This window comes from Micropterus dolomieu, linkage group LG13 (assembly GCF_021292245.1).
Source record: "Micropterus dolomieu isolate WLL.071019.BEF.003 ecotype Adirondacks linkage group LG13, ASM2129224v1, whole genome shotgun sequence".
Lineage (NCBI taxonomy): Eukaryota > Metazoa > Chordata > Actinopteri > Centrarchiformes > Centrarchidae > Micropterus > Micropterus dolomieu.
The window spans coordinates 17,057,987-17,083,743 of NC_060162.1; the positions used below are offsets into that span (position 1 = coordinate 17,057,987).

The 25,757-nt window shown below is 40.7% G+C and overlaps 3 protein-coding genes across 20 annotated transcripts in view; 2 read left to right on the forward strand and 1 right to left on the reverse strand.

The window, feature by feature from the left end:
- dbh (dopamine beta-hydroxylase (dopamine beta-monooxygenase)) overlaps positions 1 to 219 on the reverse strand; it is a 53,017-nt gene extending 52,798 nt beyond the window's left edge. For 11 of the 15 annotated variants that reach the window (XM_046066856.1, XM_046066855.1, XM_046066853.1 and 8 more), the window contains exon 1: positions 6 to 219. The gene's annotated coding sequence lies outside the window, so the exon portion shown is untranslated. The remainder of the gene's footprint in view (positions 1 to 5) is intronic. The other 4 variants (XM_046066858.1, XM_046066857.1, XM_046066860.1 and 1 more) reach the window with 2 other exon arrangements.
- On the forward strand, positions 28 to 6,014 carry swi5 (SWI5 homologous recombination repair protein). Its single transcript, XM_046066866.1, has 5 exons — positions 28 to 266; positions 1,180 to 1,219; positions 1,395 to 1,498; positions 1,755 to 1,849; positions 5,324 to 6,014. Exons 1-5 carry the CDS (start codon positions 169 to 171, stop codon positions 5,386 to 5,388), a joined length of 402 nt encoding a protein of 133 aa, XP_045922822.1. The 5' UTR covers positions 28 to 168; the 3' UTR covers positions 5,389 to 6,014.
- Positions 1,796 to 21,745, forward strand: slc27a4 (solute carrier family 27 member 4). 4 transcript variants are annotated; one of them, XM_046066840.1, is made up of 15 exons: positions 1,796 to 1,849; positions 5,324 to 5,411; positions 9,383 to 9,544; positions 12,412 to 12,622; positions 12,880 to 13,063; positions 14,353 to 14,511; positions 15,818 to 15,887; positions 16,093 to 16,184; positions 16,626 to 16,735; positions 16,987 to 17,196; positions 17,292 to 17,418; positions 18,415 to 18,552; positions 19,690 to 19,854; positions 20,400 to 20,546; positions 20,774 to 21,745. In XM_046066840.1, coding segments are annotated over exons 2-15 (1,935 nt in total). In that variant the 5' UTR covers positions 1,796 to 1,849; positions 5,324 to 5,409; the 3' UTR covers positions 20,932 to 21,745. The 4 variants fall into 4 exon arrangements, with proteins under 4 accessions (XP_045922796.1, XP_045922799.1, XP_045922797.1 ...); XM_046066843.1 differs by lacking the exons at positions 1,796 to 1,849; positions 5,324 to 5,411 and adding an exon at positions 7,481 to 7,557; XM_046066841.1 differs by lacking the exons at positions 1,796 to 1,849; positions 5,324 to 5,411 and adding an exon at positions 7,568 to 7,942.
- Positions 21,746 to 25,757: the final 4,012 nt, after the last annotated feature.

Below are 25,757 nucleotides of genomic sequence, written 5' to 3' on the forward strand. Positions count from 1 at the left end.
GTTACCAGGGTAGTAGTCCCCGCCTCTCGGTTTGAAGAACCAATCCGGTTTCAGTCTGCGTCAGTTTACCATCGGCCGCGAATTGCGAACTTCCTACTTCTCTAAAATACTGTACTTACTGCATTAAATGACCCATTACACACACGTTTTCATAACACACAAGGCAGTATGAACACAGAGCAATCCGCTGAAACCCACTGTAGTGCAAATAACTGTCCAGTTTCGACTCCGGAAGGGAACGACTTGCAGAAAGGAGCTTTGAAAAGGTAACCGATAGGTTTAGCCCTTAAGCTAGCTAGCTAGCTGATACAGTTATCGTCTACTAAGTAGCGTTGCATCTGCTGTTTTGCAAAGCTTAGATAAATGTTTTTCAACCACCTTTTATTTACGGAATTGCTTTAAATAAAGACCTAAGTCTTTAGATAACCTCGGACATCATAACATATTGACAGGGTTTTTATGTGGGAAATTCCGATATGAATGCCTTCTCCACTGGAAGTCAAAGTTTACCCACTTTCTTGTTGGCCACAGCAGCAATCGACTGTTATTTAAATCTAACCACATAATACGCCACACAGTAACCACACATCTGTATGTTCCACTCATTCAGTTCAATTAAAAAAAAATAAAAAAATTAGATAACGTTAATCCAAAAGCAAGAGAAATACACACAGTTGAAGAAGCTTCTTGGATGAGATGTGAAACGTCTTTATGTACCGTCAACCAAGTCCAGTTGGTTTAACCTTCTTGGCATGAATAAACGAGACATATGACAAATCATGCAATAGACCGCATATTTCCTTGCGGCCATCATCTTAGTAGTCCTTGGTTCAATAATTATCATTATTTAGCTATAGCTAGAAAACAATGAAGAGTTAAAATCACACATTTATGTTTACAGGGAATTGTATTTAATGAACTTAAAACATAAGTGATATGATTTGTTTGTTGCATGTATTTGTGTTTAACAACAAACCTGTTTTTTTTATTTCTTTCTGCATACACACAGACAGTACAGATTTTATTTCTACTATTATTAGGAATTTCTGAGAGCAAATGAATACTGAGTGGAACATGTAAACAGCCACTTCAAAGACATTTTATTCATTATACATTTCATACATACATCATACATCATACATCAAGTGAAACATATCCTCTCATACCCTCTCTCCCTAGAACTCCATTCTCAAGAGTACACACCAACTTCAAATCACCTGTAAGTAAACATCCTCTCTGTCTGTTTGTAACACACATACATACTTACCCTCTGTAAATCGTCTTTGAGTATTTAGAAAAGCGCTATGTTAATCTAATTTATTATTATTATAAATCTTATATGTCATTCCACATGTGCATCCGAGTACCATGGTTGTCTGTTTTACACCTCACAGCTTCAAGTAACTGAGAGTGCTAAAGTTAGCCCCACAGAGGAGGTGGCAGAGCTACAGAGGAGAAGAGAGCAGTTGGACACAGAGATAGCACAGCTGGAGGCTGAGTGAGTACAGCTGTGTGTATTTGTCTTGTCCTGTATTTGACTTTGAGGTCCAACTTGAATAGTATGGGTTGAGGTTAAGCATGTAGTGTTGATGACTCAGTTTAGCCTTAGGGGATCGTCAGTAGTGTTGATCCCCACAAATAATACCCTGTAATACCTTTAATGCATGTGTGCTCTGCTTGCCTGCACATAGTTTTGACTGTCATTTGCAAAGATCTGCTTTTGTATGAGACCAGTTTTGTGTGTGTTTCTCCAGAGGATACAGAGTAGAGGAGCTGGAGCATCATATTGATATGCTGCATGAATACAATGACATAAAAGACATTGGACAGTCACTCCTGGGCCGTATTGGTAAGCGAAATGCTCATATAAACGTTTTAATTTGATACCTTTTAATAGTGAATATTGTGGGTCAGATACATTATATGTGAAGACAAAAGTATACATGTAAACGTCAAGGCTTCTCCTTTCAAATATAATTAAATTTGAACTAAACTAACCAGCAGTGAAACAAGTCACAAGTTCAAGAATAGATTCTGAATAATATATCAGTGATAACAGATTTGTTTATGTTGTGTACTGTTGTACATGCCTTGAAAAAGCCACGCAATTACAACTAGACCTGCAACTATTAGTCGATTAATCGATTAGTCGTCACCTATTAAATTAATCACCAACTATTTTGATAACAGAGTCATCGTTTTGAGTCTTCTTCTTTATTTTTTTTTTAGAAAAGAATTCCAAATTCTCAGATTTTACCTTCTCAAATGTGAATATTTTCTTTTTTCTTTACTCCTCTATGACAGTAAACTGAATATCTATCTATATCTTTGGGTTGTGGAGAAAACAAATCATTTGAGGATGTCATCTTTGGCTTTGGGAAACACTGATGAACATTTTTCACAATTTTCTAACATTTTATGGACCAAACAACTCATCGATTAATTGTGAAAATTATCAACACATTAATGAAAATAATCGTTAGTTGCGGCTTTAATTACAACACTAATAACCACTAAAGGTTGTTCGCCAACTAGCACTAGACTGGATCCCAAATATGGCAGGTGTAAGGTGTTTTGTCATGCAAGGTTGCACAGCAACAAATTAGCTTTAAATTAATTTACTGAAACGGACATAAAACAATATGTCTTTTTCTGATGTGATTTGCACCGAAGAAAAGAAACTGCACAGAGGTTAAAAACAACTTCAGTGACTGAGATGACTGTTAATACTCAAACAAAGACAACATCAGATTTATCACACGGTCATATAATGTTGTTGTAGTTGTCACAATCTATACCAGGTATGTTGATCGGTATGCACCATTAAAATATTAGAGCTAAGAAAGCTGTCTGTGGAGAAAATGAGTGTGCTCATACAATCGATATGCAGTCATGCCATCTATCTATCATCGAAGGAAACATTTCAGTAAGCTCTCATCTGATTAGGTAATGCAACTATAGCTTGAAGGAAACTAAACATAATGGTATGATTACAGTTTATTGATCCACGCCCTGCGATGGATTGGCGACCTGTCCAGGGTGTACCCCGCCTTTCGCCCGATGTCAGCTGGGATAGCATCCAGCCCCCCGCAACCCTGTACGCAGGATAAGTGGTTGACAAGGGATGGATGGATGGATGGAAGTTGCTCCACAGTACAGCCAGCCACCAGAGGGCAACAGAGCGGCATCTCTGTTTCCCTCTGAAGGCTGAATCAAAAGCCAGGGCTAGCCTTTCAATTGACTTCAGACAGTATTTACACAACACTGATTATGTTAGATTAACACACACAGAAAAATGTCACTGGTTGAAGTGCTTCTGTTATTTGGACAATCTTGGTTATATTTAGGTTCCCACCTCATCCAGCTTAAATAAACCAGCCGTCCTTTGATTTTCTGTGTCCAGTCATATGTTGGCAAATATTGCTCAGCATTGTTGTCATACATCATGTGATGACAGAAATATTAATTTAGGTTAGTTGAAATTGCCATACCTATGCTATGTGCTATTACTGATAGCAGCTTGTACAACGAGTGCAGGCTGTAGACCCGATCACTGTTCTTTCTCAGAGATTGGTGTTGGCACTGCATAGTACTGTCTAAAACCATCAAGTACTGATGAATGTACTGTATGTCTGGGAGACACACCGGTATGAGGAAATAGGCTACAATGGGGTAAAACGTGTGCCTGCGTCTTAAAAACATATTTCTGTGCATGTGCTGCAGCTGCATGAGGTTCAGGAAGTGTGGAGAAGTTCAAGCATTTCACACTGTTAGGGAAGTTTTGGTGAATCACAGCCAAGTGACATTATGGTCTGTGTATGTATCATAACAAACATAACCTTTTACCTACGTTTACATGCACATTTATGTGTGTGTGGTGTTAAATAAAATCTGGACATCCCCTTTTAAATCTCCTGATCTTTGTGGAATATGAACACAGTAACAACATGGATAGTTATACATTACTCAGATGCTCTACTATCACTTATTTCCCACTTCTGCAGTTTGTAGGGAAAAAAACGTGGCAATCTCTCATTTTAGATCAATATGGTTAGCTAAACGCTTGCTATCTCTTTAAATTCTCTCTCAGTACAGTGAAGAGTCAGGATGATAATGACCTCTTAGTGAATGGAGGTAGCGTTTCCCCTCTGACACAATGGGGGTCTTTCACATCACTTAGATACAAACACACACACACACACACACACACACACACACACACACACACACACACACACACTCATACAGTACAATCTCAGCAAACACGTGTAGACACATGCATACACTGACACAAACTGTCAAACAGAAACACACGCTGTTTACCCCTTCCTGCTGTCTCTCTCCCTTTCTCTCAAACACACACTTTCACAAAGAGCCTATACTTAAACACTGACTTGCTGTTGTGTACTGTTATTCTGAGAGGGAGGAGGTAGTGGGCAGGCTGTAGAGTGAGAGAAGAGACGAGAGGAGATGGCCTACAGTACCCTCATAAAGACAACTGTCCTTTTGTCTCTCACCATGTCCGTCTGTCTATCAGTCGAGTTTGAAGTCATTGTCACATCCTCCTCCTTAGAAATATAGATATATTTTTTGCCTATATAGTCTAAAATCTTCACATTTCACCACTTAAAAGAGATTTAATTATTACCTAGGAGTTTAGCTATGAGAAAGTTGCCCTAAAACATAGTTTATCATTGTTTTATGTAACAATTATTCATTATTCATTGTTAATTGTTCCTGAAAGATTCTATTGTTTATAGTCAACAGTACTCAGGTATAGTACTTTCTTAACTGAAATGGCTGTGAAGGAAACCAGACAGGATAAGTGCAATTTTGAAAGGATACTTCCATTCAAAATTGTGTACTGTAACATAACATGTAATAATAATTGTGGAGTCTTGGGTGTTGCCCCCCAGGCAAAGGTGATTGACAAAACCATGTCAAAACAATGATATATCTCAGCCTGGTTCAGCTCAGCATGGCTTGGTTCTGTGTGATGTAAGAGAGGCTAGATAGAGATCTATCGAGTAGGGCTTCGTAAAATATGTTACATGATCTACTGTAAGTTATGATTCAACAGGGTTAATATGAGGGGAAAAGGCTGATTATATATTTTAAGCTGCAATGAAATTGATAATGATGCTGCTAAAGCTACTGTATAACATCTTTTCACTCAAGCCTTGTGTTGAAAGTGATTAATTTGTTTGGTACTGTGATCTTGGCCTGTTCAGTGTTTTTGAGGATTGTTTGAAAAGTAGACTAGAGTGAGTTCAGCCTGTAATCTGCTGAAGGGGCCTAACCCCCACTTTTCCATGTCTTACAGCTGCTCTGAGGGGAACCACCACACGAGATCTCTACAGCCACTTTGGTCTGGAACTTGATGACTGAAAGAAAAAAGACTGGAAAAAAATGTATAAAAAATACAGCGGTGAGAATGGTAACTTAGACCAAGGGGAGAGGGGCACAAAGGAAAAAAGGAAAGAACTTATTGATAGGAGGATGGGTTTAGACTAAAGATGTGACTGGAGGAACTATGTTGACCTCAACTGGCTCCTTCAGACAGAGGGGAGCACTTTTTTTTTTTTTGATTCTGTTTTCACCTCTTTACACAGAGAGATTTAATTTACAGCAATGCGTATCATATGAGGAAAACAGTGTTAGTCCAGCAGGCAGGCCTGATATTTAAAATTTTAATATCTATACAAACTGTTAACCTAAGGCTGTGGCAGAAAACGTATGGTTAAAAATTGCTGCAAGAATATCAATGCTATTGAGACACTACCAACTTTGAAAGCACTTGCTTGTTTTTGACATTTGAGCTTATCTAAATTGAGTTTGGAAAAGGTTATGCTTAATGGCTGCATATGTCAGTTATTACCCGACTTTTGTTTATGTACAGAAAAGAGGGAATGCAGGAGTGTCAACTTGAAGTGTAAAATAAAATACACCAGCTCTGAGTATAACATTTTGAATGCTGAAGATAACATGTAATAAATAAGGCACTCAGACCACCACAGACAGTATGTTCTCATTTGCACTGTGACTTCTGAACCCACTAGAAAGAATTACAGATACACCGTAGTTGACAGCATTTATTTTGTGGAATGTAAACAATGTTAGAAGGTATCACAATACACAGTCAATTTCTGATATTCATTTCACACCCTCCAACCACTTGTAAGAGAAAGCGTAACTGTTAAAACCAGATGCATGTAGTTCATTTTGATAGACTCCGCTTTTATAACCTGGCCTGTCTGTTGAATTCAACCCCTCATAAGACAACTTAGTGTGATAACATCCCTCTTAGGGTCATATTAATTCCACCCACTTTTCAAAACATTTTGGTGAAAGGAAAAAGGATATTAGGCAACTGTCATACTCACTCACAGTTTCCTGTCTGTCTCCGCGGGACCAAAATTCAGACCAGTGGCATAATATACTGGGTGTGCCCATATCTGTCTGAGAACCACTGATAACGTGTCCCTAGTGTGTGTGTGTGTGTGTGTGTGTGTGTGTGTGTCAAAGCTCACTCTATTTTCATATCCTGATCTTTGCATCACTTATTCAGTCATCCAGTCACACATACTGGGGTCAGTGTGGTGTAAAACTGTCACCTTTGTCCGATATCTTTGGTATTGCTGCAGATGTGGCATATTTGTTAAATTTGTGTCTCCATTAATTTGAGCTCTCGAGACCACGTGGGAAGCAACCTCTTTTAACCTACAGCAGTTTGTTAAATTAGATCTTTTGTAATCTTCCCTGATTATGCAATGTTTCATTACCTGATACATTGATGTGATGAACTCTGTGTAAAGTGTGAGCCTCCTTGTGTAAAAGTAGGCCCATAAATTATTGTTAAAGTTGCAGTAATCAGTAATATAAAAAATGTAGGATTAGCACATTACTTGACATAAGTATAATCACCTTTCACTGCTGTCTGGTTCTACAGTCCACATAGTTGAGTATATGTAAGCCACATCTACTGCATTTTCACATGTATTTCTTGTGAGTGCAAAGACGACTGCAGTTTTCCAACCGATATGCTAGAGCTTTTCATTTCAAGCAATCAGCTGATGTTGCGTGAAAACCTGCAGGCTAACTACTAACGGGTTTTAGTTTTCATTATGCATCTTGACACATGGTAGTAGAGTCCCGGCTATTGTTTTACACCCTGCCCTTCCTCACTGCTCGCTCCTCCTCGGGTCCCTTCAATTAACAGCATATTTAAAGCTTGAGGCTGAGTAATGAATGGATGTGGTGAGGCGGACTCTACAGGCAGAGGCAGGCTCATTTTACGCCACACGGTTCAGCAGTTCAGCACCCGGGCCTTGTTGTCACTACCGGGTGGAAACTGCTCTGCGTACTGGCCTCGCTGTCTACCGGCGAGAGCACCGCATTTCCTCTTCACCAGTGCCGCAAACCCCGCCCCTGCCGGATGGGATGTGTAAAAAAGCCGCCATCCTCGATTGGCCGAGGCACCCGTCCGTCAGCGCTTATTCCTGATACACTGATGGGACTCTGACGGCGGTGGGCGGGCGGTGCTAAGAAAATTATAAGGTCATTTGAATTGCGCTTGCTAGCGAGCTTATAGACTACCATGAACCCAGAAATGATATCAGTGATTGTGACAATGAACGGATGATGATCGCGGAGTCAAAGTCGATGCGCATAGCGAGGCAAATTTGACGCCCGACCCATCGGAGGAGAGGAGCAGCAGCTCGTTGTGGTATTAACAACAGAAGGGGATCCCGGTGCGTGTGTGTCCGTCTCTATTCGTTTCTGTGAGCCTCTGTCAAGCCAAGCGAGCAACGGCGAGGAGCGGAGGGGGCGACCAGGCTAGCCTATAAGCCGATCAAGGCGGAATCGCACACAACGATTTTCACGTCTGGGATTTCTGCGCACCTAGGGCCTACATGCTGTGACGGCTTTAACGGGGTGCAAGGTATGTAAGCAAAAAAAAAAAAGATCATCCCAGCCACAGCCCAAATTGACTATGCGCCCCCGCGATGCTCAACTGCGCGAATGAGTCCGGTTATTCTTTCCTAGGAGAAAGGGACAGAGCCTGCCCGGTAGGACTATTGTCCTCTGTCAACCTTGTGAGCGATCGACCCACCGACGGGACTCGAGAGGTGGCTCGACACTTTAATATCAGGCAGCTCTCGGTCCATGAAAGGTATTTTATGTGAACGTGGACCGCATAGTCAGTATGCCCCCTCATCCTGAAAAGAGGGTGCTGCTGTCCACCCGCTTCCTTGCGCGCAAACCGCTGCGCATCCTGCTTCCCATGCGCGCCTGTCACCATGATAACCAACATCAGGGTAGCCTGTTAAATATGGTCCAATTGGGTTACTATTGAAGGCCCAGCCTGAACGCGCACATGGCGCGGTTAGCGAGGAGTACAGTGGGTTGAACCCCTCCATCATTTCCCTTCTACTACCGCAATATGATGCTGCGCGCGTTTTAAATTTCCGGGTGTAGGTGCAGCGAATGATGAAGCTTTTTTCTTACTTTGAAGTAGCTGGTATCCTGCTCACTTAATGCATTTCTTTCCCTTCCCGTGTGACAAATCCCATCATGCAACAAGCTGTATTTTATAACACAGAGCGTAGGGATATATTTTAAATAGCAGCAGGCTTGTTGAATCGCTATGAAACAGCCACCATCACCATTACAGCCACAACCATAGAGACGGAGCAATAATTATCTAGCCAGCATCTTGGTTCTAGAAAACGGGCTGCGCTGCTATTAAACAATCCTGCTGGCTAATGAATAGATAATAAGCAGTCATGTAAACCTATCCTTTTACTGTTTTAGGATCATCTTCCTAGCTATCCGGTGGCACTGAGCACCAATGCCAAGGCATGCTGCTTTCAGCTGTTACTACAGACCATTTGCTTTTATGTTGGGGCTTCCCCAAGGTCTCTCAAGCCTTGGGTTTTATTCAGCTGGAAGAAAAAGAAAACTTGATTTCTTCCCACCTGGAAAAAAAACTCCTGTAGTTTATTAGCAATATGTTTGTGTATTTGGTTTTATGTGCAGATTCCATACAGTATGACACCATACAGTATATGAGTGGTTGCATTTGTGCTACCTCTTCCTCATTTATTACAAGCTGGCAGTGTACCAGAGCTGAGTCAGTGGATTAGAATGGGCACCAGATGTGTAAACAAAATCATAGTAGATAACATTCTTCCATGCTTGGTTTGAATACCCTCCTTATTTTTTTTTTTTGTTTTTTTGTTTTTTTTTTTTGTTTTGCTTACCACAAACCACATGTAACCTTTCTCCCACTGAACACATGTTTGGTCTGAAATGTTTGTGATTAGTTGCCCCAGTCTGCAGTGATCGTCTGTATCTATATTTATGTTATATGGTCTTTCAGGATGATTCGTCTAGCGTGTTGCACGGCCCTGCTGTTTGTGTTGAGGCTGCTGGTGGGCTTGCCTTGGTACCAGGTTCTCCCGGCCATCCTGATCTTCTACCTGGGAAGCGGAGGATGGAGCTTTCTGAAGATATTTGCCAAAACAATTGGCAGAGACTTACAGTAAGCGTTCGGCTGTTGCGTGATGTGTTTGCATGGTTCCAGCTTTAACCTAGAAAAGGCAACATATCTGATTTTTGCTCATTCTTTCATTTGCTATTTTTCAACCAATCATGTCTTGTCTTACTGTAAAAGGGAGCCATAGCTAGAAATAAAGTGCAGTATGAAAGTATTTTGCCAGTGAAACATTTACTATTGTTTTGGCTCTACACTCCATAACATTGGACCCGAAGGGAAACAATGACTATGGGGGTAAAGTGCTGACTTACAGCTCACATTTGTGCATGTTAACATCCAGATTTGGTGAACAACATTAGAACTGTTGTCCTATCATGGTCCTACTGCACTGTTAAAATCTTGGGAGATCGTAACCATTTTTATACATACAAGGTTAGGATTCCTACATTGTTCATTCAATATGGATGGGAGAGCAGCTAAAAGCCCTCCTATCAAATCCAATGCACTGGACACAGACAGACAATAGAAAATGTGTCACTGTCCAAACACTTACAGCCTTGTGATCTCAACGATCACATTTCCAGAAGATGGTTGAAGTCAACCAAAATAAGACCCTGGACATAAAGTAATACAAATTTGACATTTGAACACATTAGTTGTTTCTGGCAAGTAGTGGACATGAAAATGCACCTGACAGTGGCATGGGAAACGGGTAGAAACCTTGAGCAGAACCAGGCTCTGAGTGGGTGGCCATCTGCCTCAACCGGTTAAGTCGTTATGAAGCAATTATACTGACTCATTCTGATGCATGGTAAAGTTAATTATTGAAAGCACACATCAGCCTAAGTTTCACACAAACTACAATCAGAATAAAAGGAGCGCCTAATAACTCAACAGGACAAGTTTTACAGCTGGTGGTTACAACCAGCTGCATATTCCTGTTTTGCGTGTTTCAAAACGTTTTTGACATGGCAGGTAGCCTAAAATATTTCAGGCAAAAGACAATAGAGAGGATGGGGCAGGTGCAGCTGTATTAACGGTCTTACCTAAAGCCAATATTTACAGTTGGGGGTTACCATGGTGATTGGTTTGTGTTTAACTTCCTCAATAGCTCCAGTACTGGTAAAATAGGAAATTGTAAAAGATGGGCTTTTGTGACCTCTCCATGAGAAATAGGCCTAAGTGCCCTAACCTGTAGTGATTAGCACATTTCTGTGACCTATTGTATACAAAATATGCCCCCTTCTCTCTCATTGGTTAAAGAGATAAAGATCACAGTTTCCTTGGCTATATCTTATAGACATTTTGAGCTTTTATCATATAAAAAGAAGATGCCACAACCAAGTTTTCTTATTTTTCAGACCTATTACTACTTACTGTTTGCTTCAGCTACTTCGTTTGGTGCACCTGCTCAGATGCAAATACCCCTCACTACTACAGTTCTAATAATGTTTGTAATAATGTGATTATTCATCTATGTATAGACAATTCTTGAAGCCTCAAGGTTAAAAATCCAAAGTGCATGCCCTTTTCCACCGTGAGTCATAAATTCCTATTGTATACTGTGACGAGACTTAAGTATTTACACTGTTCACGGTGGTTCACATCTTAATGCCTTTGTAAACTAACCCAACCTCCAGTATACACATTTCTGTCCTTGCAAATGCCAGAGATTGTCACTGGGTGGTTTTAGTAGGCTTAAAGTATCTGTGTTTGCTAGAATTGGTTGTAAATAAGAGTTGTTTTTCTTAATGGTGCACTGTAGTTTGTTGCCAGTATTAAACTATACTAATAAACGTGAATGAAGAAACCAGTATTTTAAATCGTAAAATTCAATAATATCAGATATATTATGGATCTTTCTAAAACTTTGCCAGCAATAAGTCAGGTTGATAAAAACATGGCATGACAAAATAAGTTACTTACATAGTGTAGAGTTCATGTAGCACCTCTGTTGTCAACAGAATGAGCTCCAAAGCGTTTTATTGTGGCCAAGGGTACTAATGAAGTGACTAAAACAACTCTGCATCTGTCTATCAATTGTGGTCATCTGGATCAACATGAACATGATATAACTAATCCCCTTTGTAATGATAAAAATATCATCACCATTACAACGTAGCCATTAAGTAACATGGCTCAATAGATTTTTATGATGCTTTAGTAATTATACAGTGCCCCGGAGATTGCACATTATCTGTACCTTTGCAACACAAATATAAATTATCGAGTGAGATCTGGGCAGACTTTGCCCCTTGGATCCACCCAGCCATCTCTGTCATAATGTTTTATGCACAGTTTTATGCCCAGTGTCGTTACGTTTGCACAGTATTGGTAATAGATGACCATAGTTGGTCAACAATACATGTAGATCAGCTTAAAATTAAATTAAATTCATTTAAAATTTTGAATATCAGATTACAATGAATGATAATAATAGTGGGTGGCTACAAAATAGGCACACTTCATATTACTGATGATTGTTTTTCAAAGTATATCATAAGTTTTTAGTTTGATTTCATTTCTTGTACCCACTGTGCAGAGGAAGTCACTGGTTTCCATACATTTCACTACAGTGTAAAAAATCAGCATCTACTGAGATAAGTGCTATAATTGTCACACATTGAGCATTCAGTTAGCTTTGTAAATATTGAGTTTTTGGAAAAGATTGCTGACAAAGAGACACATTTAAACTAAAGAGTAGGAAATCAATCTAAAAACTTGTGTTCCTGGATAATGGCTAGCTATAATGACAGGATATTCAATTTGTAGTTCATGTGCTAAAACGTGCTAAACCAATGCAGTGGTCCTCTAGAAGATGTGGATCGGCTTTTACGTCAAAGGGCAAATGGTCTTTTAGAATTATTCTTCTTTTTTCCCTTTTTAACAATATTTTCTCTTTGCTCCTTCAGTGCGGCGGGTGTATTATTTCAGGTGAAGATGAATGTCAGACGCCACCTCAGAGAGAAGAACACTATTCCCAAGATCTTCGCTGAAACAGTACGCCGCCACGGGGACAAAACGGCACTGATCTTTGAGGGGACCGGGGAGAGGTGGACCTTCAGACAGCTGGATGAGTACTCCAACAGAGTGGCTAACCTGCTGCTGCAACGGGGTTTCCAGGTAGGTCTGGTCTACAAAATAAAATACCCGATAAAGAATTAGGGGGAAAAAGTCTGTTTTGCATATAACGGCTGTCAATGATAAAGCAGAACCGATTACTCTTAACTGTTAAAACCCTCTCAGATGTTGTTCCCATCCAGGAGCAGGCATGATATGAACCCTTTATAGAGACTTATTTTAAATAGAAACAAACTAAAGTCAATCAGTTGATGGCCATCATTTTGACAAGCCCCACCCTGTTCTGTTTCTCTCCTCAGGAGGGCGATGTGCTGGCTCTTTTCATGGAGAACAGGACCCAGTACGTGGGCATCTGGCTGGGCATGGCCAAGATCGGAGTAGAGGCCGCGCTAATCAACTTCAATTTGAGACTAGAGGCCTTGGTCCACTGTGTCACCATCTCCAATGCCAAGGCTGTGGTATTTGGCTCGGAGCTGACTGACGGTAAGAGCAGGGAGGATGGAGGAGGGGAAGGTGTGGCAACTGAAGGATATGTGACAGATTTTGTTTGTTATAGTAGTAGCCAAAAATCAGAAGTTTTGATCAGAGGGCATTGACTCGATGAGCTGATCAGTGCTGTGATGCATCCGTGTGATGAGACAGGTAAGTGGTGCGGGTAGAAAGCAACAGAGGTCATAAAAGATGGATGGGTTTTGGTGGAGGTGTCTCTTCGATATCAGTCAATGGAGCATTAAGTGGCTGATGGAAGGGAAGAAGTGATGAAGAGGGAAGCGGAAAAATGTCTCTGTCATCAATTTGCAGTGTTCAAGGTCTGAGTTGGTGAGAGAAGAGACCTGACTGATAAATGATAAACTAGAACAGATATGAGGTTGGTTTGGGAATAAAAACTAAAACAACAACATAGCTGATGTAAAACCAGCACTGCGGAGTCACATGCTTGTTTAATGGATAAAAATTACAGCATATATATTTATGTTTTCCTCCCACTTAATACTGGTCTTGAACTTACGTCTAATAATAGATAAACAATTTAACAATGTAACTGTTCAGTATGCAGTGGTTTGTGATTTTTACTACAATAAGATTGACCGAACTGTATTTCTGAAGGCTCATAGAGCTATTTGGCTTTTATAATGTCTAATCTAGTAACCTGAAGTGTATTATTAAACATGCCTTATAGTGCTTAACCTTGGGAGGCACTAATGATATAAAATTGCAGCGGCTTAGTAGAATGATCAAACATAAATTAGGTATCTATTTCAATCTCCTCATGACGCCATTTTGGGTCCTGCCCAATCTGAAAAGCCCTGATCTCAACAGCTTTAAAGAGGGAATGAGTTTTGAGCTGTTCATCCCGGGAGTGATGGAACAGTCTCTGCATTGGATCCTGGACTTGTCATGTGCTTTATGCCTTTAAGTAATTGGAAACGAAGCCTCTTTGCTACTAAGCAGACCAAAGTCGAGGCAGTAGCATTAGTGCTGCGCCAGCATGACACAAGGCTTTTAAGGCTTTTAAATTAAGATACTCTGGCTTTTTTTTAAACAGGAAAATATGAAAGCTGTTGCGATTTGTTGTTTCCTTTCTTGCCCTTTTGTTACACTGCTCTTCATCTCTTCGTCTCCCATCTCTCTATCCCTCCACCTTCCACCTGACACCTATTACCCTGCCCCCATAGTCAGTTTTTTGGTGCTTAAATGCTGTACCACATGAAGTCCCCCTGCAAGTTGGGATAGTGAAATAAATCTAATTTACTGTAATGTGTTTCTCTTAGCGGTGTGTGAGATCCACAGTTCAATGGGGAAGGCAGTGCAGATGTTTTGCTGTGGAGACTGGGACCCCAAACGAGTCCCACAGGGAACCGAGTGCCTGGAGCCCCTGCTGGATGCTGCCCCGTCCCATCTGCCAAGCCAGCCACAGCGCTGCTTCACTGGTGAGAATGCCATGCCGATCACATCTCTTAACTAAATCCGGATCAGAGTTTCCCAACAATGTTAATAGTTCCGAGTTCATTTAACACATGTCTATTTTACCGATGCTTTTGGGAGTCATTGTAAGTGATATTTTCTGTGGTGTAATAATAATTCAGCAACCAAAATTTCAGCGGCAATTCTGTTGTTGTCTACATTATTTACCATTTCATATTTTCCATTCTATCCATAGAGTTTTTCGGTTAGCCCTTTCAGAACAATAATTAAGTCCGATCTGCTGACTCACAGTTGCTCTTGAATACTACATGCAATCACTGACAGCCACAAAGGCTGCAGCAGCAATGAAACCTGTGACCTTTGGCCATGTTAAAACTCTGGTTATCCGGACAGATGGCAACCAAAATGAATCAGTCCGGACACATGCAGAGGTGATTAGAGATGAAAGAAATAAGCATGTTCATAAAATATTGCAGACAGACTAGTTGTACAGGTGTATGTGTGATTTTTGTTTTGAACAGAGCTTATTTCTGAATTTTCAACTTAAACAATAACCTATTATCTTGGGCACGACAAAGAAGCACAAGGGAAGCAGAAAAAGCGTGATTCTAAAGAAAGAAGTTGCATGTTGTTATGTTTTTGTATATTTCCAGACTGTATGATCCTGACAATATCAGATGTGATTAGAGATGTATATGCACACATACTGTATGTTGGATAGAGTCACTGGACTGAGGTGCTGCTTAGTCAACTTTGTACACATAGCACCCACACAGCTGATTCCTGTATGCCAAACAACTCAGTGCCACCATGATCCACTTCTCTAGCTATATATCAGATAGTGTGTTTATTCTGTTTAGCAGTGGTTGGAGTTAATTACAGATAAAATCAGTTGTGCCAGGGACCTCTCAACTGGATAAAGAGCTGGTTCCTATACATCTGGATGCAGGACTTTTGGTGAACAAGACCTCGCTGTCTAAGCACTAGAACACCTTGCTTACACACCGCACTGCATCCCTGAGCAAAGCAGGGACTTGATGGTCAAATTTTCAGTCTTTAAAAAAGGATTCTGCTAAATTCTGCTTCTGTTCTTCAGTTTTGTAATTTAGTCAAAATGAGTTTTCATTAGGGATCAAATCTAAGGATTTACACTCCTGCACAGTTAATCAGAAGTTAATTTCAAAAGAGTAAACTAAAACTGCACATTTAAAATAGAGCCTACATTTTTACACACTCAATCATGCCAAAACCGGTCATACCACATTTAGTTTTTGATATGTCATCTCAGTCTCACTCTGCTGTCTGTTTCAGATCGCCTGTTCTACATCTACACGTCGGGAACCACTGGGATGCCTAAAGCTGCTATTGTTGCGCACAGCAGGTAGGAAGGAGCCGTGCAGCTAACTAACAGTCACACAGGAATTGCAGCTGCTCGCTTTGCTGATCTGTGTAGCTTTCATGGATAGGATAAATACTGTTCGAGAAGAAGAGAATGGAAGAGAAAATACATAAAGCTTGTTGGTTTTGTTTTGACTTCTTTCTTGACTTTCTCCTCTTGTCCTACTTCACCCCAAATTTGTTTTCAGGTACTACCGCATGGCAGCCTTGGTATATTATGGTTTTAGGATGACATCAGATGATGTGTTGTATGATTGCCTTCCACTCTACCATTCTGCAGGTAAAACTATAACTATAACAGTATGCTTTTTCTCATGCTAGGAAGTCAATCTGCTCTTGTTCCCTTCAGTCTGTTAAGTTCCTTTTAATATTGATATTTATGAACTTTCTACCTTGAAACAGCATCCATCCATCCGTCTATGGTAGTGGATAAAGACAACAAAAGTGGTGCTGATGTATTTGAGTGGTTCTTTTTTGGCACACATTTAGTGTCCATTTTCTTGACTTGCACGAACAAAGGTCTGCTCACCATCTCTGAAAAGCCAAGTTCAGATAAATGAAGGGAATAAGAATGTGCATATAATGTCACAAACAAGATAAGGTATAATGAGTATGAGTTTAAAGAAAGCAGAAGTAGCTGCTGTTACTTTAAATTATGTATCTTTGTTTATTACCTTGTTGAGGTTAGCGTTCTATGACCGTGACAATTCTTTGTCTGCAGGTAACATTGTGGGAGTGGGCCAGTGTATAATACATGGCATGACTGTAGTCATCAGAAAGAAGTTCTCTGCCTCGCGTTTCTGGGACGACTGTGTCAAATACAACTGCACTGTAAGCATAATGCAGATTATAAATCACTGCTACAGATTTAAAAGGCAGGGTAGCACACCGCAATCTCAGTGTTGCTGAAAAGATCTCTTCCCTGTTAAGATTTAATGTTATTCCCTAGTTAATCTCTTTGAATCCCTTCTTTCATTATTGTCAGCTTGGCATTAAATCAGTAATTAGTCTGTTCTCATCTCTGTTCTGTCTCATCACTAAACAGTATTTTTTCACTACCATACTGCGCCGTTGTCCTCCAGATTGTGCAGTACATTGGTGAGATCTGCCGATACTTGCTTAACCAGCCTGTTCGGGACACGGAGCGACAGCATCGGGTACGCATGGCACTGGGCAACGGCCTGCGCCAATCCATATGGGAGGAGTTCATGAACCGCTTCAATATCCCACAGATCGCAGAGTTCTATGGAGCCACAGAGTGCAACTGCAGCCTGGGCAACTTCGGTAACCAGGTGAGAATGTTTCCTGCAACAAAATGGTAACTAGATTTCAGCCCCAGTGTTTTAAATTTGCATTATTGTAGTGAACTCTTTTGTCTGTATTCTAGGTTGGAGCGTGTGGCTTCAACAGTCAGATTCTACCGTTCATCTACCCCATCAGACTGGTGAGGGTTGATGAAGAGACCATGGAGCTCATTAGGGGACCTGATGGCGTCTGTATTCCCTGTAAACCTGGTAGGTACATACATTAAACATCAACTGTGTTAAGTGTCAACTTTTGATGTCGACTCTTGATGCACATATACACATACGGAAATATACACAATGGCGGCAGACTTATGTCAGTGTCTTCTTTTAAGTGTCGCCTGAAAACGTATTATCTGATAGGCTAGCCCTTTTATTATTTGTGCATGCTATGTCTTATTTCACTGGTGTCTTTTAACTGTTATGATTTTAATTGTTTTTTATCTTCTGTGAAAGCACTTTGTACTCTGTTTGATAAGTGCTCTACAAATAAAGTTATTATCATTATTATTATTAAAGAAAAGTATGGATACCAGCTAAATATAATTATTGTAATAAATTGCAGAAATGTAGTACTCTGCTCTTGCCCACTCTGTGAAGTAACATGAGGTGTGAAACTAGCTGATGTTAGCTAGTTAATGAGGCAGCCGTGTTATCTATTTTAATAAAAATACCAAAACAAAAACACGGTCAGTAACATTGTGTTTTTGCTTTGCATGACTAATAAGACCCAAACGGGAAGTCAAATGTGAGTGTCTGCATCATCATTTTTAAATTATATGATAATGAACAATAATATGCTAAAATGGGGCCAGCAGTGTTTTAGAACTTATCCATTTTAGGGGTTCAAATTTGCCGTTTTGAAACAAAAAACAGTAGTGTGAATGTAGCCTATGAAGTGGGTTGAACTCTCAGGTCATAGGTTAATAGGCTCACAACAAGGCTCCAACAAATACCCCCACCTCCTCAAAGTTATTGTATAGCATTGTGTCTATAATATAAATGTACTGTAGACATAATACAGGCATGCACAGACACAGTCCTTTCTGGAATCCCTGATGGAGTTCAAACAATCCACTTTGTATGTAAAAATGGTTTAATTTCACATAAATGCCCGTTACATTAAGGTACTGTATTATTCTCACTCTCTGTTATTCTCTCTCTCTCTCGCTCTCTCTCTTTCTCTCTCTCTTTCTCTCTCTCAAGGCGAGCCTGGCCAGCTAGTCGGCAGGATCATTCACAATGACCCTCTTCGGAGTTTTGATGGTTATGTCAACCAGTCAGCAACCAGCAAGAAGATTGCTCACAACGTCTTCAAGAAGGGAGATAGTGCCTACCTCTCTGGTTAGAGTCACACACACGCACACATATCTTTAGTTATTCACTGCAGGGCTGCAACTAATGACTATTTTGATAGTCGATTAAGCAATCAGCTTTTAAATTAAACTTGAGGTTGAGGTCACAACAATAACATAAATACTGCTTTTAAAAATGGATGTTTTAATGAATGTTTCTGCTGCAGCAAAAGAAAGTTCCACTGAAATCAAGTCCTGATCTAAGCAGCTGATCTGCTGTTTAGTGACGGATAAGTTTACACGCCAGTACTGCAACACACCGGGACAAACTGACACTGTATACAAAGAAAGGAAAGCATTACATTTGCCGAATTTACAGGGGGATCAATTATAACGATTTTGTAGTCGACAGCGTTTCACAACTTTTATATATTTTCCCCCAACTCAACAACTCACAAAACTCTAGGATTTTTTAAGGGAGTTTGGGGTGGACCCGCTGCCTCACGCATAGACAGGAGAACGGTTTCCTCTTTAGAAAGTATGAAATTGTCTGGTTTTGTCTAATCTTGCGCACTCGGCAGCAACATGTTCTCCAGCTGGGAACGTTGCCATGCGCGATGCATCATCATTTATGATTGTCACTGGAATGTGAACGAGGCCGTCTCATAATTATATGCTACTCACAGCACCATTAACAACAACATTAAGGGAGACTGTATAGAAAACGTTACAGCACATAACATGAAGTAACACGGCTTTAACGTGAAGCTAGCTCGCTAACTAGCTTACCGAGACAAGTCTTAATCATCCACAGAGCAACAATATTACGTGCCTCCTCTTCAGATGCTCCGGTGTTTCCAGGAAAGCTCAGCTTTGCAGATGCTGCAGTTAACAACCTTCTTGACTGAATGAAAAGTACAATACTCCCACACTCTGGAAGTTTTAAGTTTTGAAGGTGTAGCGCTGATTATGTTGTTTCAGTAACTTCACTGTTCACATCACTTTACTCCGTTAAGCTGACGGTGTTGTTACGGCCCGATGAGGTCATGAAGGAATCGATCATTAAATTGGTAGCCAACGAATTTAATCGATTTTCGATGATTGTTGATTAGTAGTTGCACCCCTAATTCACTGTACTCCATGCTGAATGACTAAATGAACAAAATCTTTTTCTCTCACTCACCAGGTGACGTGCTGATCATGGATAAGTACGGCCACATGTACTTTAAGGACCGCACAGGAGACACTTTCCGCTGGAAAGGAGAGAACGTCTCAACAACTGAGGTGGAGGGAACTCTAAGCAGGCTGCTAGACATGAAAGATGTAGTTGTTTATGGAGTGGAAGTACCAGGTAAAATCTTTCAATATACATGCTTTAATATCTGTTCTTATTTGAGATTAAAGGATCATTATTAAACGGAAAAGGAGTTAGGGTGGACACAAATATGGATAACATGTCTGCTTCCTGTATGTGTCATTAGAATAGGTTACTGTGGTGTGTATAGAGAGATAAATGTAATACTGAATAGATATTTGACAAGAACATTATTTAGCTGACACTTTTATCCAAAGTGACTTACAATAAGTGCATTCAACCATGTGGATACAATAAAAAAATTGCAAGACGTGCAAGTACATCAACAAATATGCTGAACTGCTTCAAGTGCTACATTTAGAAGAGATGGAGCCGGTAGAAGTATCTTGACTTATTGTGGCATGAAATTAATTGAAAAGGCTGAGCTGTAGCTGAGGTTCTGCAGACTGATTGACACCAAAGACAAATCACAGATGCCACTTTCCAGTTGCTGTAATTAGATTAGATAACTTTATTATTATATAGTATATAATAGTCTCACAGAATGAATCCTCTTCACATGTTCATTTCTGTGTGCACAGGAGCAGAGGGAAAGGCTGGAATGGCAGCCATCGCTGATCCGTCTAACTCCACTGACCTGGAGAAGTTTGTGAAGGACATGGAGAAGGCTCTCCCTCCGTATGCCAGACCTGTGTTCCTCCGTTTTCTTCCCGAGGTCAACAAGACAGGTAAAATGCTCTTTTCACTGCTGTTTGTGTAAAAGAATCCAATCAAAAGCAGATTTTATTTCTGTGCAATTTGATTAAAAACTCATTTGATTACAAAAGTGGTGTGTTTAGGTTGTTTTTTTAAAAGCAGTAAGACGGTGAACTACAGTATTTCTTAAACAACTAAACGGCAGTTTAATTGGCTAAATAAAGTACCTACATAATCTATCTGTCTCTTTGTTTCTCAGGAACGTTTAAGTTTCAGAAGATGGAGTTGCGTCGGGACAGCTTTGACCCCACCGTGGTGTCAGACAGACTGTACTTCCTGGATTCCAGCAGAGGGTGCTATACGCAGCTGGACGAGGAGCTTTACCGCTCCATACTGTCAGGGAAACACAAATTGTGATGACCAGGCTAACCACTACATGTACACATAGACACACATCCATGCATACAGACACACACACACACATACAGATACAGAAAAGAAGACAATATCGTGTGACCAGGATAGCAGAATGCTGTACCATGTCCCCATATACACAAATACTTGTAAAAGTAATAGCCATACAGACTCCATACGCTCACACTCAAATGCCAACACATTTACACATACACAAACGTACAAATTGTATTCCCCAAACCACTTTTCTCTTTCAAATCCCTAAAAACTGATATGCACGGCACACACACACACACACGCACGCACGCAGCGCCACTCCATCCATCCTCCTGAAATCTCCCCGGCAACTTCTCTCTCGCTACCTCAGCAAACACAGAGAGGCACAAACCTAGTAACCAGATCTATTTGGTAACTTGAAGCCACCCTTCATAGCCACACAATCCCTGCCCACACAGGTCTCAAACAACCCACGGCCAGTCCATCCTGGTCCATCAAACCAGATGTGTTGCTGGGGGATATAAATGGGAGGGATGCGGAGTGCAGGCTGCCTGGCATCCAGAATGCAAAAACTTGAAATTACAGTTAACCATAAAGGATGCTGAGGAGGAACGTGGATCCACTACAAAAACTGTGTGGTATAACGAAGGGACCTAAAGGACCTAAACTGTCTTTCAGTTCGTTGTTTCGTCAGCAAGATTGTTTTGTGGAAAACTGGAGCCTCTAAAATCGACTTCACCTGCACAATTAGCCAGCAGTGACAAACCTGTGTGTCAGCTACAGCTTTCTTCTTGGGAGGTTAATGATAGTATTACCTTGACGTCTTTGTCTCCTTGTCTTCATTTCCACCTTTGCTCTACAGAGCTTGAGATGAAAATGACAAAAGGACTGCAGGTTTGTTTGTTTGTTTGTTTTTAAAGGGAACAAGGATGTGAGGGATTTTGGAAAGCCTTTGACATGTACCCCACAGTTCAAGATGTTAAATTAGACCAGTGGTTGAAGCTGAAAGATTTACTACAGTGCAATAGGGCTCCAGTGTTTGCAGTGCAATAATCAGCCGCACCACGTGGGAGCTGATATAAAACAAAGCTTTGTATTTAAATATGACTTCATCACACCAAATATATTTGAGTTGTAGTGTTTGTTTACATATTTAAGAAAATCTGAAAGTTTTAGTAATTTATGTTTTCGGAGAAGCGTTCTCTTTTTTTGTTATAGTGCAAATGTATCAGGTTGGTTTTTTGCTTTATTTTGTATCCAAATTTGTGCTTCAGTAACTCTTCTCAAAAAGGAAGCTGCAGTGTGCATTTTTATATCAGCTGCTGGGACACGAAGTCAAGTGATCTGACTGATTCAACCCTGGGCTAAAGATATGGGGCTATTTCCACAAACAGGATTTGTTCACACACTGACCTGAAGTGTAGTGTGTTTGTGTGGCTGTGGTTGTGCAGGTTTTGTCCTAAAAGGTAGACTTTACCTATCGTAGGGGGAGTGTGTATATTCTTCTAAAAACATATGAAGAGGACTTCTGAAGAGAGAGAAGCACCAAGTCACCCGATCAGCCAGGACTTTTCAACAGTATTCTGGTGCTACAGAGGGATGTTCTGCCAGATTCCAGAGAGCCGAAAGATCCAAAGATTCAAAGACGGGGGTGGGGACGTTGTCACAGCGGGGGGAGGGGGTGGGGTCATAATAGAATTGTAGAAGAAGCGAAAATGTGCTTTGTCATCAATGTTTTGTCTGCTGTTTTGCAGTAGCTGCCGTCAGAGGTTGTAGCAGCATGAATGAGCATCATCAACAACAAGCAGAGCACTGTGCCTTACTGTGAGTTCATCTCCCAGATTCACAGGCCCTGGCCCACACATAGTGTCTCATAAGGTTCCCTGTATTGGACGTACCTTCACTTCAGCTTCAGCTTCTATCTACCATAATCTCATTTGTCTGTCTCCCAAGTTCCCCGTCATAGCAGCCTGGCAGTGCTGGCTGAAATCTTGGGAGCTCATATTTTATTCTGAAAAACGTCTGGAAGTCCAGTCTGTCTGGTGCAGGAACAGTTTGTCCAAATCTTGCGCGGCTGCTGTCATAGCATTTTCAAGGACTCTATCCCCCTAACTTATTTTCCTTTGAGGATATTCGGTCTTTGCTTAGTCCCGGCTGTAATCTTAATATGTCTTCTAGCTGTCTTATTGGTTACTTGTTTGTTTCTTGGGTTGTCTTGTAGATATTGCTTGCCCAAGTTTCCATTTGCTCAGCACCTTTTACTTTAAGCCTTTATCATCTTTCTGCCAAGCCCCTCAATCCTTTCCATGAATCTATCTTTAACCTTTTTTCCGTATTTCTTCTCTCTCTCTCTCTGTCTCTGTCTCTCTGTCTCTCTGTCTCTCTCTCTCTCTCTCTCTCTCTCTCTCTCTCTCTCTCTCTCTCTCTCTCTCTCTCTCTCTCTCTCTCTCTCTCTCTCTCTCTCTCTCTCTCTCTCTCTGTCTCTGTGTGTCTTTGGCCCTCCATTCCTTCAAGCCAGCACCTCTGTTTAAACCTGGCTGTCTCTGGCAGGTACCGAGCCTCACTCTCTGCCATGTCTGCTTCATCCTGCTGTGCTCATGTTGATTCAGACAATGGTATAAACGGTAGTTGCATACATTTCAGATATTTCCTGATTGAAGTTTGTTTAGTGTTTGATGGAGGGATTGTTTTTATCCACTTTTGAGATTGCTCAGGAGGTCTGGTGACATAAATCTCCAACTATACACTCAAAAAACAGTTTTAAAGTATCTTTTGCTGAAGTTTGTCATGTGTAGTCTGCCATTACCCTGTGACTTTTTGTCTTACATTTTGCAACTGACCACATCCTACAGTCACCTACAGTACAGCCAGGCATGTTGTTTCCAGCAGAGGTTGTGTAACAGGTCATTTGAAGACTGGCTGTAGTGTAGAGGACTTATTCTTCAAGTGTTATTTTGGCAATGCTAAGGCTACTTTGCTTTCTGCAGACTGATTCTCAATATTTAAATGGCTTTTCTTGGTTCACTGACAGCTGCTGACTGTGATCATCAGAGTACTCTCACCTATCATTTCCCTGTTTAGGGGGGGGGAGACCAACAAAGCTGTTTGACAGAAATTGAGATTCATCCCTGCTTCCTGTGTGGTTTTAGTTTAGAGTCTCTCTCTCTCTCTCTCGTATGTATTCTTTAATGATGAGTGTGCAATGTTGTCATGAATGTCTGGAAAAGCGAGCAACCAATGATGATGTTGTAAAGTGTGACTTGTGTATCTAAGGGAACACGGTTAGGCTGTTATGATGCTTGTGACTGAGGGTTGCACTTCTCAACCCTGCCTGAACAGCCCCACAGCAGAGCACTCTGAATAAGATGTTTCCATTTTCACTTTTGAAATGAGTTTAAATTATTATTTCTGGAGGAACTGTTAATTATACTTTGATTGTTTCACTGCTATATGTGTTTTCTTTCACCTGAGATCTTAGCTTTGTGATTTTGGTATAAAATGGGGATTCATGCATGAGTGCAAGACAATCGAATGGCAATTGTATTTTTTTCTACCTTTTTATAAAAAGGCACTAGGAACCAGCCAGGGAGCAAGCAATTACAGTGGTTGTTGTAACCAGGAGCCAATTTGCCCATCTAATAAATAATGTTTTGAAAAGTGCGTAGCAAATCAGATAAGTCAGGTGTAAAACCTAAAACAGCAGAAGGCCTGCACAGAGAATGTCTATGGGACAGGGTGTGTTGAGGTTTTGAGACACCCGTTTGACCAGTGGAGGGCGCTGTGTCTTCACTAATGCTCCAGAAAAGGGAGCGTCAAACAGACCCCAGTTTCCATGCCCTCATTTTATCATGCAGTCTTTGGATGACTAATAAAATAATAGAGTGACTACGACTTGGACTACTGTAAATAGAGTGGTAACAATTAAACCTTACATGAAACTGCGAAAAGGTCCTCTGCACATTGTTACATTATTTGACTGATTAAAACAATTTAATGCCAGCCCCGCCACCCAATACACTAAAAACGTTGTCAGTTTGTGGTGAACAACTGTCACCAGTCTTCCCAGCTCAAACTGAGGTCAGTCAAAAGTCAGCTCTAAGTGTGTGATTATGTGGGGATCAGTACACACCAGCGAGGCCGTACTGTAGACCAGAAACCCCGGCTGAAGTGTGTCGGTGCTCTTACTGGCCCTCATGCCTCTGATCAACATTTCTCACTCTGCTTTTTGCACTTTTTGTTTGTCTGTTTTTCCCTTTTTGTGATCCTCAGGAACATCAAGCTGTGCTACAGAAGGAAACAAGTGTGTACTCGTCTGCCTATGTATGTGTGTGTGTGTGTGTGTTTTATTTTTATCATTTTCATGTCTCGTTGCACATGTGGCAGCTCTCAGCTTTGCAGAGTGTGTAGGGGAGGTCTGTGAGGTGTGCTGTGTGTGTGAGACACACACACTGATGTCCTCTTGTCCACTGAAGGCTAGCTGTACACATCATGCATTTCAAGAAAATGAGATGCAAGCAGTGCTGCAAATGGAAAATCATTATTAATAAAAACTATTTAAATTGTTCCCTTGGGTTCTCAGTTTTTTTTGTTTGTTTGTTTTTTTTTATGAGCAGATGTAATAGTTTGATGCCTGACTGCTTTGTTTAGCTAATCCACAAAAAATGTTTAACATGCTGGTGATATCGCAACACTCAGCACGGCCTTTTACCTTAAAACTGTTTTTCAGTGTACCAAACATTGGTTTAGCAGTTCACTTTGGGTCACACTCAGGTGGTTTCCTGTAAGACAACTTCCAAGTAAAACTTAAAATGTTATATATGCCAAACATTATT